At 45.2% G+C, this 15,279-nt stretch overlaps 1 protein-coding gene across 1 annotated transcript in view; it reads left to right on the top strand.

Annotated features, from left to right (window-relative positions):
• Nucleotides 1-346: 346 nt before the first annotated feature.
• LOC100081647 (endoplasmic reticulum aminopeptidase 2-like) overlaps nucleotides 347-15,279 on the top strand; it is a 37,391-nt gene continuing 22,458 nt past the window's right edge. Inside the window, exons 1-6 of the mRNA XM_029072708.2 lie at nucleotides 347-1,117; nucleotides 4,373-5,018; nucleotides 5,746-5,884; nucleotides 8,293-8,427; nucleotides 10,441-10,561; nucleotides 13,339-13,493. Of these exons, the coding sequence (XP_028928541.1) occupies nucleotides 4,489-5,018; nucleotides 5,746-5,884; nucleotides 8,293-8,427; nucleotides 10,441-10,561; nucleotides 13,339-13,493 (1,080 nt within the window). The 5' untranslated portion in view covers nucleotides 347-1,117; nucleotides 4,373-4,488. The remainder of the gene's footprint in view (nucleotides 1,118-4,372; nucleotides 5,019-5,745; nucleotides 5,885-8,292; nucleotides 8,428-10,440; nucleotides 10,562-13,338; nucleotides 13,494-15,279) is intronic.

The following is a 15,279-nucleotide window of genomic DNA, read 5'->3' as shown; positions in this document are numbered from 1 at the left end:
GCCACATAAGGAAAGACTAAAGCAATAAGAAAATAAAAACATAAAAGATGGACAAGGATAAAAACAAAAGCTAAAAACAAGAACAAAAAAATAAAAACAGTATGGTCTTGAGACAAAATTTGTATCCAAAAGCTTGGCGCCTCAGACCCTAAGCAGTGAAACGGTCAGAGGCCTGGGAGGCAATAGACCTGGGTTCCTGTCCTCGCCCTGAAACTTGCCTGCTGTGTGATCTTGAGCAACTCACTTAACTTCTCAATGTCTCTCCCTCCCACTTAACCTCAGAGTCTCACGTGAGACAGGGACTGTGCTTGGTGTGATTCTATTGTACCTATTCCAGCACTTGGCCCTTAACAAATACACAATTATCATTTTTATAAATCCTCTTGAACAGAGTTTCAGAGAAATCACCCACAGTCTAGGTTGATAGAATTGTATTCTCTCAAGCGTTGAACACAGTGCTCTGCACACAGTAACGGCTCAATAAATGCCATTGATGGATTCATGTCCGAAATTGGGAAGGACGAGTTATGGCCTGCAATTTGTGGCCACAAGAGGTGGCTGTTCTACCAGCAAGGGAGAGTTTCTTTCCTTTCAAGTGCAGGAGGTAGGGGAGGAGACTGCCTAATTAGGGAACTGAAAATAAAAGTAAAAAACTCCCTTCCGAAAAAGGAGGAAGAGGAGAAACGGTAACGTGCTATGGGGTCTGCTAGTTTGCGTTCTTCTGTCTTTTCAAATGTGAATTTATTTCTTTTTGTTCGGGATCTCTTGAAATAGGCGGGTTTTGTGTTTCTGGTTGCAAGGGGGAGGGGATTAGTGTCTCAGCTATTGAAATCCTCCCAAGGAGTTTTTGGGATTTTCTCTGAGAATTTCTCCGGGCCAACAGTGATAGAACTGCCGTGAGTTGTCAGAAAGCACGTGGATCCCAGAGAGCCTTATACATAATAATAATAATATCTAAGAATTTACTATATGCCTAGCCCTGTTCTAAAGGCTGGGGTGGATACATATTAACCAGGTCCCACAGAGGGACTCATATAGTAAGTAGGAAGGAGAATATTGCAGGGTGAGGAACAGAGGTGCAGAGGAGTGAAGCGACTTGCCCAAGATCACACAACAGGTAAGCGGCGGAATCTGGATTAGAACTCAGTTCCTCCCAGGTCCACACTCTTTCCTCTAGGCCATGCTGTTTCCCAAGTGCTTTTTTCCTGTGGCACTCTTAAAATCCACACACCACCATACAAAATGCCACGTGATGTAATTGGGTCACTCTTCTTTTAATATGAATGAGGGCTTCAATTTAATAATAATAATAATGTTGGCATTTGTTAAGCGCTTACTATGTGCAGAGCACTGTTCTAAGCAGTGGGGTAGACACAGGGGAATGAGGTTGTCCCACATGGGGCTCACAGTCTTCATCCTCATTTTACAGATGAGGGAACTGAGGCACAGAGAAGTTAAGTGACTTGCCCACAGTCACACAGCTGACAGGTGGCAGAGCTGGGATTCGAACTCATGAGCTCTGACTCCAAAGCCCAGGCTCTTTCCACTGAGCCACGCTGCTTCCCTTTAGTTTCTTCCTGGCAGTAAATGTTCATTAAACATGAACAAAATGAAGTGACTGATATAGGAATTCTTAGGAGTAACCATGTCTGTCTTAGGTGTTGAATGCTATGATTCACATAGTATAAGATGAAGCCCACTCTTGATTTTCAGCTTGTGTGGTGAATACATGTAATGGGAGCAGTAGTATTTGTTAAGTGTTTACTATGTACTGAGCCTGAGATTGATACAGGGTAATCAGGTGGGACAGAGTCCCTCTCCCGAATGGGGCCCAGAGGAAATCAAAGCACAGAGAAGATAAGTAACTTGCCCCAGGTCGCATAGCAGGCAAGTGATAGAGCACGGGCCTGGGAATCAGAAGGACCTGGGTGCTAATCCCAGTTTTGCCACTTATCTGCTGGGTGGATTAGTTTGTATCTATATCCAGTCTCTGTCACCTAGGAAGTACTTAACAAATACTATAAACAAATGAACGAGTCCTTAGTTAAGATTAGTACTCAAATCAGAGAACAGGTGTGGCATAGTTGATAGAGGACAGCCCTAGGAGTGAGAAGGACTAGGGTTCTAATTCTGGCTCCACCACTTGACTGCTGTTTGTGACTTTGGACAGGTCACTTCACTTCTCTGTGTCTCAGTTATCTCATCTGTAAAATGGGGATAAAGACTGTGAGTCCCATGTGAGACATGTACTGTGTTCAACTGGAATACCTTGTATTTAACACAGCACTTAGAACAGTGCTGAACACATAGTAAGCACTTAACAAATACATTAAAAAGCCCTTTGACATCCTGGCATGTGCCTTTTCCACTAGGCCCTGCTGTATTTTTAACCGTGAGTCTGTGAGTGAAGTGTACTCTATGTGCATGTGTGTGCATGTGTGTATAATAATAATTATGGTATTTTTAAGGACTCACTTTGTGCCAGGCACATAAACGAATCAGGTCGGAAACAGTCCTTGTCCCACATGGGGCTCACAGTCTTAATCTCTATTTTGCAGATGTGGTAACTGAGGCACTGTTAAGTGAAGGGATTTGCCCAAGGTCACACAGCAGACAGGTGCTACTTAGTAAAACCAGATGCTGGGAAAAATACAAGATAATCAGATCAGACACATCTCCTGCCCCACATGGGGCTCACCACCTAAGAGGGAGGAGGAACAAGTTCTTAACTCCCCTCCCCCCACCACACAGACATTTTACAGGTGAGGAAACTGAGGCTTAGGAGGGTAACGTGACTAGCCCAAGTTCACGCCACAGACAAGTGGCAGAGCCGGGTTTAGAAACAAAGTCCTCTGAATCCCAGGCCCGGGCCCTCTCCACTAAGAAGCTTGATACCCAGGGCTGTTGACTTGGCCAAGTTCACACAGCAGGCCTTTGGTAGAATCAGGATGAAAATCAGGGTCTTTTGATCTGCATCCTCTGTGCTCCATCCACCAGCCCAGGCTGCCTCTGTAAATGAAGAGTCCTGGCACATCTGGAATGGAAACTGGATAAGTGAAAGTTGTAAAAGATGTGGTGAAGGGAAGGTTTAAAAGGTTGTTTTCCAAAAGGTATCACTCCCTTCAAGCAGAAGCACCTTGAGTGCAGGGAACAAGTCACTTTGTTATTCTGTATTTAATAATAATAATAATAATAATAATAATATTTGTTAAGCACTTACTATGTTCCAGGCACTGAACTTAGTGCTGGGGTGGATACAAGCAAGTTGGGTTGGACACAATCCCTGTCCCACATGGGGCTCACACTCCCAATCCCCAATTTACGGATGAGGTAACTGAGGCATAGAAAAGTGAAGTGACTTGTCGAAGGCCACATGGCAGACAAGTGGCAGAGCCAGGATTAGATCCCAAGACCTTCTGACTTAAAGGCCTGTACTCTATCCATTATGCCACACTGTTTCCCTAATTCCTAATACAGTGGGTCCCACTAGATAGGTGCTCAATAAATGCTAGTACTGTTATCATTTTATAAATGATCCAGGTCTACGTCAGCATCACTTCTGTGGTTTACAAATCCTGTTTGCTCACAGGTGACTTTTCCTCACTGTGGAACATGAGACAGCAATCAGTAAATATCAGCTTTGTAAAAATAGATGTTCATTTTGGGCTAAATTTCAGTTAATTGGATGTATTTATTGAGCATTTAATGTGTGCGGAGCACTTTGCTTGGGAGAGTACAACACAACAATATAACAGGCACATTCCCTGTCCATAACGTTTCCCTATTTCACCCTCGAAAAGAACCTCTGTAAACTTTTTTAGAGACCTTCAGAAAAAGAGCCCTACAGTAAAACTGTATGAGAAGTGGCGTGGCTCAGTGGAAAGAGCCTGGGCTTCGGAGTCAGGGGTAATGGATTCGACTCCCGGCTCTGCCACATGTCAGCTGTGTGACTGTGGGCAAGTCACTTAACTTCTCTGTGCCTCAGTTACCTAATCTGTAAAATGGGGATTAACTGTGAGCCTCACGTGGGATGACCTGATTACCCGGTATCTACCCCAGCACTTAGAACAGTGCTCTGCACATAGTAAGCGCTTAACAAATACTAACATTATTATTATTAAAACATATGTACTTTGGGATCCTGGACCTAAAAGATCTAATTTATTTTGCATTTACAAAAACTCCCTAAGAATCAAAATTGACCATCATACTGTTCTTCACAATGCAACTTTAAAAATCTCTATTTTATTATGGTCTAACTTAGTTAAATCTAGAAGATTTTAAATCCACTCTATTTTTAAAAAGGCTCCTTTCTTTTAAATAAATGGCACATGTGTAGAATAGTATTTATTGACCTTTCTTTCTCTTTCAGGCTAAACCATTGAAGAAATTCTCTATTACAGTTTTATTGAGCCAAGACTTTCCAGCTTTTGCTTCAGATTTGTTCAAATGAAATATTAAATTAGCTATTCCCCAAACCTAATTAAAATGTTATTTACAATATTGGATTCCTCCTTATCCATCCTCCTGGCTCTCTTACATGTTCTGAGTTGCAACGAGAGCAAAAATGTGGTCAGTGGAGAAAGAAATGCAATCCCAGATTTTCCTTTAGCAACAAACGGCCAGACATTTCCCTGGAACAAATTGAGGCTGCCCAACTGGGTTCTTCCGATCCACTACGACCTCTCCATTCACCCAAATCTAACAACGTTAGTGTTCACGGGGACGGTGAAAATTACCATCTCCGTCATTCACAAAACCAGTTCCGTAGTCCTCCATAGCAAACATCTGGAAATCACCAAGGCCACTGTCGGAGAAGATAATGGAAAACCACAAATGGACTTGAAAGAACTGCAAGTGTGGGAATATCCACCTCATGAACAAGTTGCCTTAGTGTCCGCCACACCGCTGTTGGCCAATAAGGAGTACTTCCTTTCTGTTGACTTCAAAGCCAATATTTCAGATGGTTTTTATGGATTTTATAGAAGTAGTTACCGAGCAAAGAATGGAGAAACAAGGTGAGTGAAAGCTGTTTAATTTCAGGGTGCCGGGATGGTACCGGTGGTGGGGAGGTAGACCGGTGATCTGACTTGTTTTGCCCAGCACCAGGGAGTGATGGCACATTCATTCATTTAGTAGTATTTATTGAGCGCTTTTTTTGTACAGAGCACTGTACTAAGCATTTGGAAGAGTACACTATAACAATATAACGGACACATTCCCTGCCCACGACAAGCTTACAGTCTAAAGGGGGGAGACAGACATTAGTTCATTCAATAGTATTTATTGAGCACTTACTATGTGCAGAGCACTGTACTAAGCGCTTGGAATGTACAAATCAGTAACAGATAGAGACAGTCCCTGCCCTTTGATGGGTTTACAGTCTAATTAGTGTAAATGAATAAAATTACAGATATGTACAGAAGGACTGTGGGACTGGGCGGCAGGATGAATGAAGGGAGAAAGTCAGGGCAACACAGAAGGGGGTGGGAGGAGAGAAAAGGAGGACTTATTGCTATGGGGCAGAGGGTGGGATGACTGTCAAGGGCTTAAAGGGTATAACTCTTTTCTATTGTAGTCTCCCCAGCATTTAGTACAGTGCTCTGCACAGAGTAGGTGCTCAATAAATATGATTGATTGATTACAGATCCAAGTGTACAGGTGACGTGGAAGGGAAAGGGAGTTCACCTGTCTAATTAAGAACACTCTTCCCTGCTATGTCTGGGGCTTTGTGTGTCTTCCTAGATTACTGGCTTCTACTCATTTTGAACCAACCTCAGCTCGTATGGCTTTCCCCTGCTTCGACGAACCATCTTTGAAGGCCAATTACACAATCAGGATCAGGAGGGAAGCCCGCCACATCGCTCTGTCCAATATGCCAAAGGTATGATTTGGGGTTGGATTTTGCTCCCTGGAGTTTTCCTCCACCCTTTTTATTCCTGGTAGCTCTGGGTAGTGGTAGTTGGAAGCAGCATAACCTGAAGGATAGAGCATGGACCTGTGAGTCAGAAGGACCTGGATTCTAATCCTGGAATCCAATGTCTGCTGTGTGACCTTGGGTCAGTCAGTTCACTTCTCTGTGCCTCAGTTCCCTCATCTGTGAAATGGGGATTAAGATGGGGAGTCCTCTGTGGGACAGGGACTGTGTCCAACCTGATTAGCTTGTCCAACCCCAGCACTTTGAACAGTACTTGGCACATAGTAAGCATTTAACAAACATTATTATATTATTAACATAATATTATTAATTAATGTTATTATTATATTGTTATTGTGGGGCTGAGTCAATCCATCGATCAGTGGTATTTATTGAGAACTCACTGTGTGCAGAGTATTCATTCCCTGCCCACAACGAGAGTCTGAACCATCCAAAGCATTTTTTAAATGGTATTTATTAATCGTTTATTTCTTGCCAGGCACTCTTCTAAACACTGGTGTAGGTACAAGCTAATCAGGTTGCACACAGTCTCTGTTCCACATGGGGTTCACACTCTTAGTCCCCATTTTGCAGATGAGGTAACTGAGGCGTGGAGAAGTGAAGTGACTTGCTCAAGGTTACACAACAGACACATGACAGAGCTAGGATTAGAACCCAGGTCCTCTGATTCCCAGTCCGGTGCTCTATCCACTAGGCGACGCTGCTTCTCGACAAGGAGCTTGATGCCTGGTGGCCCTTCATGGCACAACACAATTCGAGCCAGGGGCTCTTGCTTGAGACGGAGAAGAGAGGATGGAGAAATTTTTTGGCTGGCTTCTAATTCTTTCCTCTTTCTCACACAGGCCATTTTAATAATGCTAATGGTATTTGTTAAGGCTTGCTATGTACTGAACACTGGGGTAGATATACAATAATCAAATCGGACCCCTGTCCTACAAGGGGCTCATAATCTAATGGTGAGGGAGAACAGATAGGAAAGTGGGGCCCAGAGAAGTGACGAGACTAGTTCAAGGTCACACAGGAGGCAGGTGGCGGATCCGGGATTAGAACCTAGGCCTCCTGAGTCTGAATCCTTTGTTCTTTCCGCTAGGCCAGGCTCTGCTCAATTAAGGTGGGATGTGTGACCAGCCTATGCCTACGGTTGTATATACATTTACATAAATCCAGGAAGTGGTTATTTTCAGCCCCCAAACCAGTTTGAATGAAATTTCCTGCCAATCTAAAGGCAGACTACCTCATTATCTGCTGTGGGAATGAATTAAACTTTGAGGACATTCTTCTTTCCAATAGGGCTCTCCCATGTCTCTCTCAGCTTCCTGTTTGGTTTAGAGTGTTTCCATCTCAGTTTCTCTTTTTTTTATGGCATTTGTTAGGAACTTGCTATTTGTCAAGTACTGTTCATTCATTCAGTCATATTTAGTGAGCGCTTACTGTGTGCAGAGCACTGTACTAAACACTTGGGAGAGTATAGTACAACAAGAAAGAGGTGCATTCCCTGCCCAGATAATCAGGTTCGGACACAGTCTGTGTCCCACATGGAACTCACAGTCTTAATTCCCATTTGACAGATGAGGTAACTGAGGCACACAGAAGCAAAGTGACTTGCTTAAGGTCACACAGACAACAAGTGGTGGATCCGGGATTAGAACCCAGGTCCTTATGACTTCCAGGCCCATGTTCTATCCTCTAGGCCATGCTGCTTCTCGATTGGGAGTGTTCTAGAATGGAGACTAGATGTTCTAGTCTCCTATCCGACTAGGAAGAGAATCTTAGTTAATGATGAGCAGAAATGATCGGCAACGTTAGGGTCTTGTCTTCTGCCGTCAAGTCGTTTCCGACCCATAGAGACTCCATGGATACATCTCTCCCAGAACGCCCCACCTCCATCTAAAATTGTTCTGGTAGTATATCCATAGGGTGTTCTTGGTAAAAATACAGACGTGGTTTGCCATTGCCTTCTGCCCCGCAGTCAACCTGAGCCTCCGCCCTCGACCCTATCCCATGACGCTGCTGCCCAGCACAGGTGACTTTTGTCTTGTAGTAGATTGCCTTCCACTCTCTAACCACTGGCCAAGCCAGGAATGGTAACTTCTCAGTTACCTCATCTGTAAAATGGGGATTAAGACTGTGAGCCCCTTGTGAGATAGGGACTGTGCCCATCCCGATTTGCTTGTATCTATCCCAGTGTTTAGTACAGTGCCTGGCACCTAGTAAGCACTTAACAAATGCCATAAAAAAAAAGAAGAAAAGATACTCAGAGACCATGGTGGTGATCTGACTCAATTTCTCTCACACTGTCTCTCTCTCTCTCTCCCTCCCCGCCTCCCCCCATCTTTCTTTCTCTCTCCTTTTAGGTAAGGACTGTGGCCATAGGTGACCACCTCCTGGAAGATCACTTTGCCGAGACGGTAAAGATGAGCTCGTATTTGGTAGCATTCATCGTGTGTGACTTCCAGTCTGTCAGTAGCTCAACGACATCTGGAATTAAGGTAAGACTTGATTAAAGCTTCACTCCTTTAAGCGTCAGCAGAAATCACAGGAAAAAAAAAAGCATGCTTTTTCAGTAGCAAGGAAATTTCCCAAACACCAGTATTTCAAAGGAGTTGTTTATCTGAATCAAGTTTACTCTAGATAATCTCAAGAGAGTCTTGTCTGGTCTTATGCTATCTAGTCGAATCCTATACAAAGCTACTCCATGGACCCATCTCTTCCGGGACACTTCACCTACGACTGCAGTCGTTCTGGTAGTGTATCCATAGAGGTTTCTTGGTAAAAACCTGAAAGGCGTTTACCATTGCTTTCTTCCGTGCAGTAAACTCTAGTCTCTGCCCTCAACTCTCTCCCATGCGGCTGCTGGCCAGCACAGGTGAGTTTTGACTTGTAGCGGACTGCCTTCCGCTGGCTAGCCACTGCCCAAGCTAAGAATGGAATGGGTACGCCTCTGCTTCACTCTCCCTCCTGTAGCCAAAACTGGCGGAGAACTTGAAACTCAAGTCACTTAACTTCTCTGTGCCTCCTTACCTCATCTGTCAAATGGGGATTAAGACTGTGAGCCTCACTTGGGACAACCTGTGAGCCTCACTTGGGACAACCTGATGACCCTGTATCTTCCCCAGCGCTTAGAACAATGCTCTACACAAAGTAAGCACTTAACAAATACCAACATTATTATTATTATTATTATTATCCCGAGAGGGTTCTCAAGAGAGTACACAGAAGAAAAACAACACAGGTTCCCTGCCCTTGGGGAGCTTACAGTAAAAGGGGGAAACGAATGGATGAAAATGTTACAAATTATTGGAGCAAGAGAAAGAACAAGGACATAATAGGTAGTGATACAAACAGGGCACAATGAATGTACATATATTAATATTCAATATTAGAAGAATTGACTATACATAAGTGCTGAAGGTGGTCGCTGGATTGGTTTGACTTGGGGTGTTGGGAATTAATTAAGGAAGGCTTCCTCTAGGAGGTGTGGTTTAGGAGGGTTTAGAAGATAAGGAGAATGGTAATTTGACAGATGTGATTAAGGGAAACAGTGTGGCTTAGTCGATAGAGCACGGCCCTGGGAGTCAGAAGATTCAGAGTTCTAATCCCAGCTCTGCCACATATCTGCTGTATGACCTTGGGAAAGTCACTTCCTTTCTCTGGGCCTCAGTTATCTCATTTGTAAAATGGGGATTGAGACTGTGAACCCCGTGCAGGACAGGGACTGTGTCCAACATGATTAACTTGTATCTACCCCAGGACTTAGAACAGTGCCTGCCCCATAGTAAGTGCTTAATAAGTACCATAATTATTATTATTATGGATCTGGGGGAATTTCAGACCAAGGATCAGTGTGAACAAGGTTTCAGACTCAAGAGAGTCAAGAGCAAAGTTTCATTGAAAATATGAGTTAGGGAGAAGTGAAGAGTGTGGGCTGGGGATAAGGCGGGTGATGACGGGTGATATGTAAGGCAGGGGAGAAAGATAGGGGAGAGCCCCAAAACCGATGAAAGAGGGGCTTTGGCTTGAGTGGAGGTGAGTGGGCAGCCACTGGAGCCTTTTGAGGAGGGGAGGGACTAATGCTAAGCGACATTTCAGGAAGAGGGTCCAAACAGCAGAGTGGAATATAGCCGGAGGTGGGAAGGGGACAGAGCCCGGGAGACTAGAGGAGAAGACCATCTGTTTGTGATTTTGTTCTATCGTACCCTCCCAAGCGCATGGTACAGTGCTCTGCACACAGTAAGTGCTCAGTAAACCCTATTGTTTGATTTATGGACCCGATCAAAGAAGGTCCTCTGGGGGCCATTCATCCCTTGGTCTCTCGTAGTTTAGCAGGCAGAGATTCCTCACGAATCCCTGTGACTCAAGGCAGCATGGAGGAAGCCCATTCATCCAGTTCCCTCCCCACCATTCGACGTCCTAATGCTGAACCCAAAATAAACGTGAAGGAGGGTGTTATCGGTCGGCCAGTTGTAGTTCCCGGGAACTCTGTAGCTCTGTTCTTTCGACAGGTGTCGGTGTACACGGCTCCGGACAAACTGAATCAAGCGAACTACGCCTTGGAAGTTGCCGTCAATATGCTGGAGTTCTACGAGCAGTATTTCAACATCAGCTATCCTCTGCCCAAACAGGGTAAAGCATTGAGCGGGCTGGGACGAGGTCGAACTTGAACTTCAGTAAGACTGCTAGTGAGGAGAGGGGTGTTGCCGGCTCTTCTTCGCACCATGCAGGTGGGAGAAGCCCTGATTCCCCATCTATCTCCTCTGTGATACGGCTGCTGGATTCTGCTCCTTCCTACCTTTTAGAGCAGGAACTACTGACTGTTTGACTTCAAAAACAGACCAGCCAACATGCCATCAAGGAAAGAATGAGATGTAAAGTAGTTGGGTGGTCTCTCTTTCTCACGGTACATGTTTTGTTTGTGCATTTTTATGGTATTTGTTAAGCACTTAGTATGTACCAGGCACATGTACCCTAAACGCTAGGGTAGGTACAAGGTCATCAGGTTCCACATGGGGCTCACATTCTCAATCCCCATTTTACAAATGAGGTAACTGAGGCACAGAGAAGTTAAGTGACATACCCAAGTTCACCCAACAGACAAGTGGTGGGGCCGGGATTAGGACTCAGGTCCTTCCAACTCCCAGGCCTGTGCTCTGGCCATTAGGCCGCACTGCATCTTGTCAGCACCCGCTAAGCGCTCACTATGTGCCAGGCACTCTTTTAAGCGCTGGGGTGGATACAAGACGATTGGGTTGGACAGAGTCGCTGTCCCACATGGAGTTCCCAATCTGAATGAGGCTCACAGTTTTACTCCATGAAATCCCTCCATCTTCGGCAGTGTCAGAGGGCGGCTACCAAAGAAGCAGCGTGGCTCAGTGGAAAGAGCACGGGCTTGGGAGTCAGAGGTCATGGGTTCGAATCCCGGATCCGCCGCTTGTCAGCTGTGTGACTGTGGGCAATCACTTAACTTCTCTATGCCTCAGTTCCCTCATCTGTAAAATGGGGATTAAGACTGTGAGCCTCACGAGGGACAACATGATTACCCTCTATCTACCCCAGCGTTTAGAACAGTGCTCTGCACATAGTAAGCGCTTGACAAGTATCAACGTTATTATTATTATTATTAAAGAAGGTGAAAGGGGAGGGACGGACCCAGTAGGCTTTAAGCTCCCCTGTGGGCAGGGATCACGTCTAGTGCAATACTCTGCAAGTGCTCAGTAAATACCACTGATGGATTGATGGATTAAATAGAGCTCCAGGTGATCCCTCTGAAGATCAATTAATCATATTGATTATTTACTGTATGCAGAGCACTGTATTAAGCACTTGAAAGAGTATAAGCAGCATGGTCTAGTGAACAAAGCATGGGCCTGGCAGTCCGAAAGACCTGGGTTCTAATCCCGGCTCCGCCACTTGTCTGCTGTGTGACCTTGGGCGGGTCACGTCACTTCTCTGTGCCTCAGTTATCTCATCTGTAAAATGGGGATTAAGACTGGGAGCCCATGTGGGAAAGGGACTCTATCCAACTGGATTGCCTTGTACCTACCCCAAAACATGGAACACTGCCTGGCACATAGTAAGTGCTTAACAAATACCAGTCTAGCAGCAAAGACAGACAGATAGCAGATTTTAAAGATATGCACGTAGGGGCTGTGGGAGGGAGGAGGGGGAAGATACGAAGTATTTAGGTGACACAACAGTGCTGAAATGGCAGTAGGAGGGGAGGGATTGTCTCATCTGTTGCCGAATTGTACATTCCAAGCGCTTAGTACAGTGCTCTGTACATAATAAGCGCTCAATAAATACTATTGAATGAATGAATGTAGGGTGGGGAGATGAAAGATTAGTCAGGGAAAACCCCTTGGAGGAGAGGAGATTTTCCACGGACTTTGAAAAATGTGTTCCCTGCCCAGCACCCTTTCCAGTTAAAGGAGCTCAAGCCTAAAGCCTCAAGAATTCTGGGACATTTGGAGAAATTTCTCTAGCAGCTTCCAAAAGCCAGGACGAGCCCTGCCCAAGCAGCCTTAATGAGTCAACTCTGGGGCTTAGTGTTCAGGTCCTCATTTTGGTGTGGGAAATATTGGTCAGAGAACGAAGAGCGTACTATGAAAGTAGAAGCTACCATTTTTACACTCTAGGAATTTACAATTTTAAGATAATAATAATGTTGGTATTTGTTAAGCGCTTACTATGTGCAGAGCACTGTTCTAAGCGCTGGGGTAGATACCCTATATCAGGTTGTCCCACGTGAGGCTCACAGTTAATCCCCATTTTACAGATGAGGGAACTGAGGCACAGAGAAGTGAAGTGACTTGCCCACAGTCACACAGCTGACAAGTGGCAGAGCCGGGAGTCGAACCCATGACCCCCGACTCCGAAGCCCAGGCTCTTTCCACTGAGCCATGCTGCTTCTGAGCTGGGATTTGCCAGCAGGGGAGAAGTCACCTCTCATGACTGCCCCGGTCATAGAACTGTAGTACTGTTTATTGTTGTGTTGTACTTTCCCAAGTGCTTAGTACAGTGCTCTACACTCAGTAAGCATTCAATAAATACGATTGGATGAATGAATGAAAGTCAGATTTTGAGTGGGATAAAGGGTGATTCTGAGGGCACCAGATTCTGATACTTAATAAGGATCGTGATACTTGTTAAGCGCTGTACGCCAAGCTTTGTACTAAGCTCTGGGTTAAATGCACGACAGTCAGGTCCCCCGTGGGACTCACAGTCTAAGTCGGTGGGAGAACAGGTATCGAGTCCCCATTCTGCGGTTGAGGGAACTGAAGCACAGATAAGTCACTGAGCAGACGAATGGCAGAGGCAGGATTAGAACCCAGATCCTCTGACTCCCAGGCCCCTGCTCTGTCCACTAGGCCTCGCTTCTTCTCACTTAAATCCATTGTTTTCAGACCTCGTGGCCATACCGGATTTTCAGTCAGGAGCCATGGAAAACTGGGGTCTGACTACGTACCGAGAGACGTCATTGCTCTTCGATACAGAGACATCTTCAGCGTCTGACAAACTCTGGGTTACCTCGGTGATAGGACACGAGCTAGCCCATCAGGTGATCTGAGCTAAAGTGTGCGTGTTGTCGAGGGTGGGTGTTGTCGAGAGCAATCCATCGAAGCATCTACTGAGTGCTTGCACTGTACTGAGTGCATGGGAGAGTACAGAAAAGTTAGTAGACACGTTCCCTATCCACAAAGGACTTAAAGTCTGAGAAGTCAATCTTATTTATTGAGCGCTTACTGTGTGCAGAGCACTGTACTAAACCCTTGGGAGAGTGCAGTCTAACAATATAAAGGTAGTGAGCAGCTTGTGGGACAGAGTCTGGATCTGATCTTACTGAATTAGTACTTAGCATGCTTGAGTACACTTCGTACAGTGCTCTGTACACAAGTAAGCGCTCAATAAATACAACTGATTGATTGTAATTACCCCAGCATGCTTGACACATAGTAAGCACTCAACAAATACCTTTATCATGATTATGATGATGATGTTCTGTCTGTCAGCCTACATGCAGGAAGAGACAGATTTAATGAATAAAGTTTAAGAGCCAGAGAGCAAAATCTCTCTGTACAGTCTCTACCGGGAGTCTTGTCTTTCTCCTCAGTCAAGATGCATATGAGAGCAGGGTCGGTTGGATTTTTAACAGACGTTTTGGACTGCCTTTCTTGGTACTCAGAGAAGGAATTATTAGCTGGAGTAGCTACAGTTGAATTCTACTTGTCAAAAGGAAAAACAAAGTCCCTTTTGGCCGCTCATAGCCCTGTCTGTCCGTTTCCTCCAGTCAGCCAAATACTGACCCAGAAACAATCGCACCCACCCTCTTCCCGGACAATGCCTCTGCCTCCAGCACAGGCAGTTCATACATTCATTCAAATGTATTTATTGAGCGCTTAGCTGTGTTCAGAACATTGTACTAAGAACTTGGGAGAGTACTATATAACAATTAGCAGACAAATTCCCAGCCTTCAGTGAGGCAGTGATAGAGATGAGGCAGGGCTCACCTTTTTATTGTTTTTCATGGTATTTGTTAAATAATAATGATAACTGTGGTATTTGTTAAGCGCTTATTGTGTGCCAGGCACTGTTCGAAGTGCTGGGATGGATACAAACAAATCGGGTTGTCACGGTTCCTGTCCCACGTGGGGCATCCAGTCTCCATCCCCATTTTACAGATGAGGGAACTGAGGCCCAGAGAAGTTAAGTGACCTGTCCAAGGTCACACGCACACAGCAGACAATTGGCGGAGCCAGGATTAGAACCCCTTCTGACTCCCAGACCGGTGCTCTAGCCGCTATGCCATGCTTTACTGTTTACCAGACTCTGTACTAAGTGCTGCCCTCAGGGGAGATGGGTGAAATCCTTATAGACCCAAAATGTACCTGGGAAAATGGGAATTAATGAGGGCATCGTGGGATTTGTTAAGAGTTGACTGTATGCCAGGCACTGTGCTAAGCCTGGGGTAGATACCAGCAAATCGGATTATGAGTGGTGGTTTGTACAAGAGGGAATGAAGTCAGTTCTAATCAGGAGGCTAAGAGGGGAGTGTCCTGCTGCTATCTGTCCCTCTGCTCCCTCCCTCTGCTCCCCCTCTACCCACCCCCTTCACCTCCCCTCAGCTAAGCCCTCTTTTTCCCCCTTTCCCTCTGCTCCTCCCCCTCTCCCTTCCCCTCCCCTCAGCACTGTACTCGTCCGCTCAACTGTGTATATTTTCATTACCCTATTTATTTTGTTAATGAGATGTACATCGCCTTGATTCTATTTATTTGCTATTGTTTTAATGAGATGTTCATCCCCTTGATTTTATTTATTGCTATTGATTGTTTTTGTCTGTCCGTCTC

This window comes from Ornithorhynchus anatinus, chromosome 1 (assembly GCF_004115215.2).
Source record: "Ornithorhynchus anatinus isolate Pmale09 chromosome 1, mOrnAna1.pri.v4, whole genome shotgun sequence".
Taxonomy (NCBI): Eukaryota; Metazoa; Chordata; class Mammalia; order Monotremata; family Ornithorhynchidae; genus Ornithorhynchus; species Ornithorhynchus anatinus.
The sequence above is the reverse complement of the archived record's forward strand: the minus strand, read 5'-3'. Positions and strand labels throughout refer to the sequence as shown.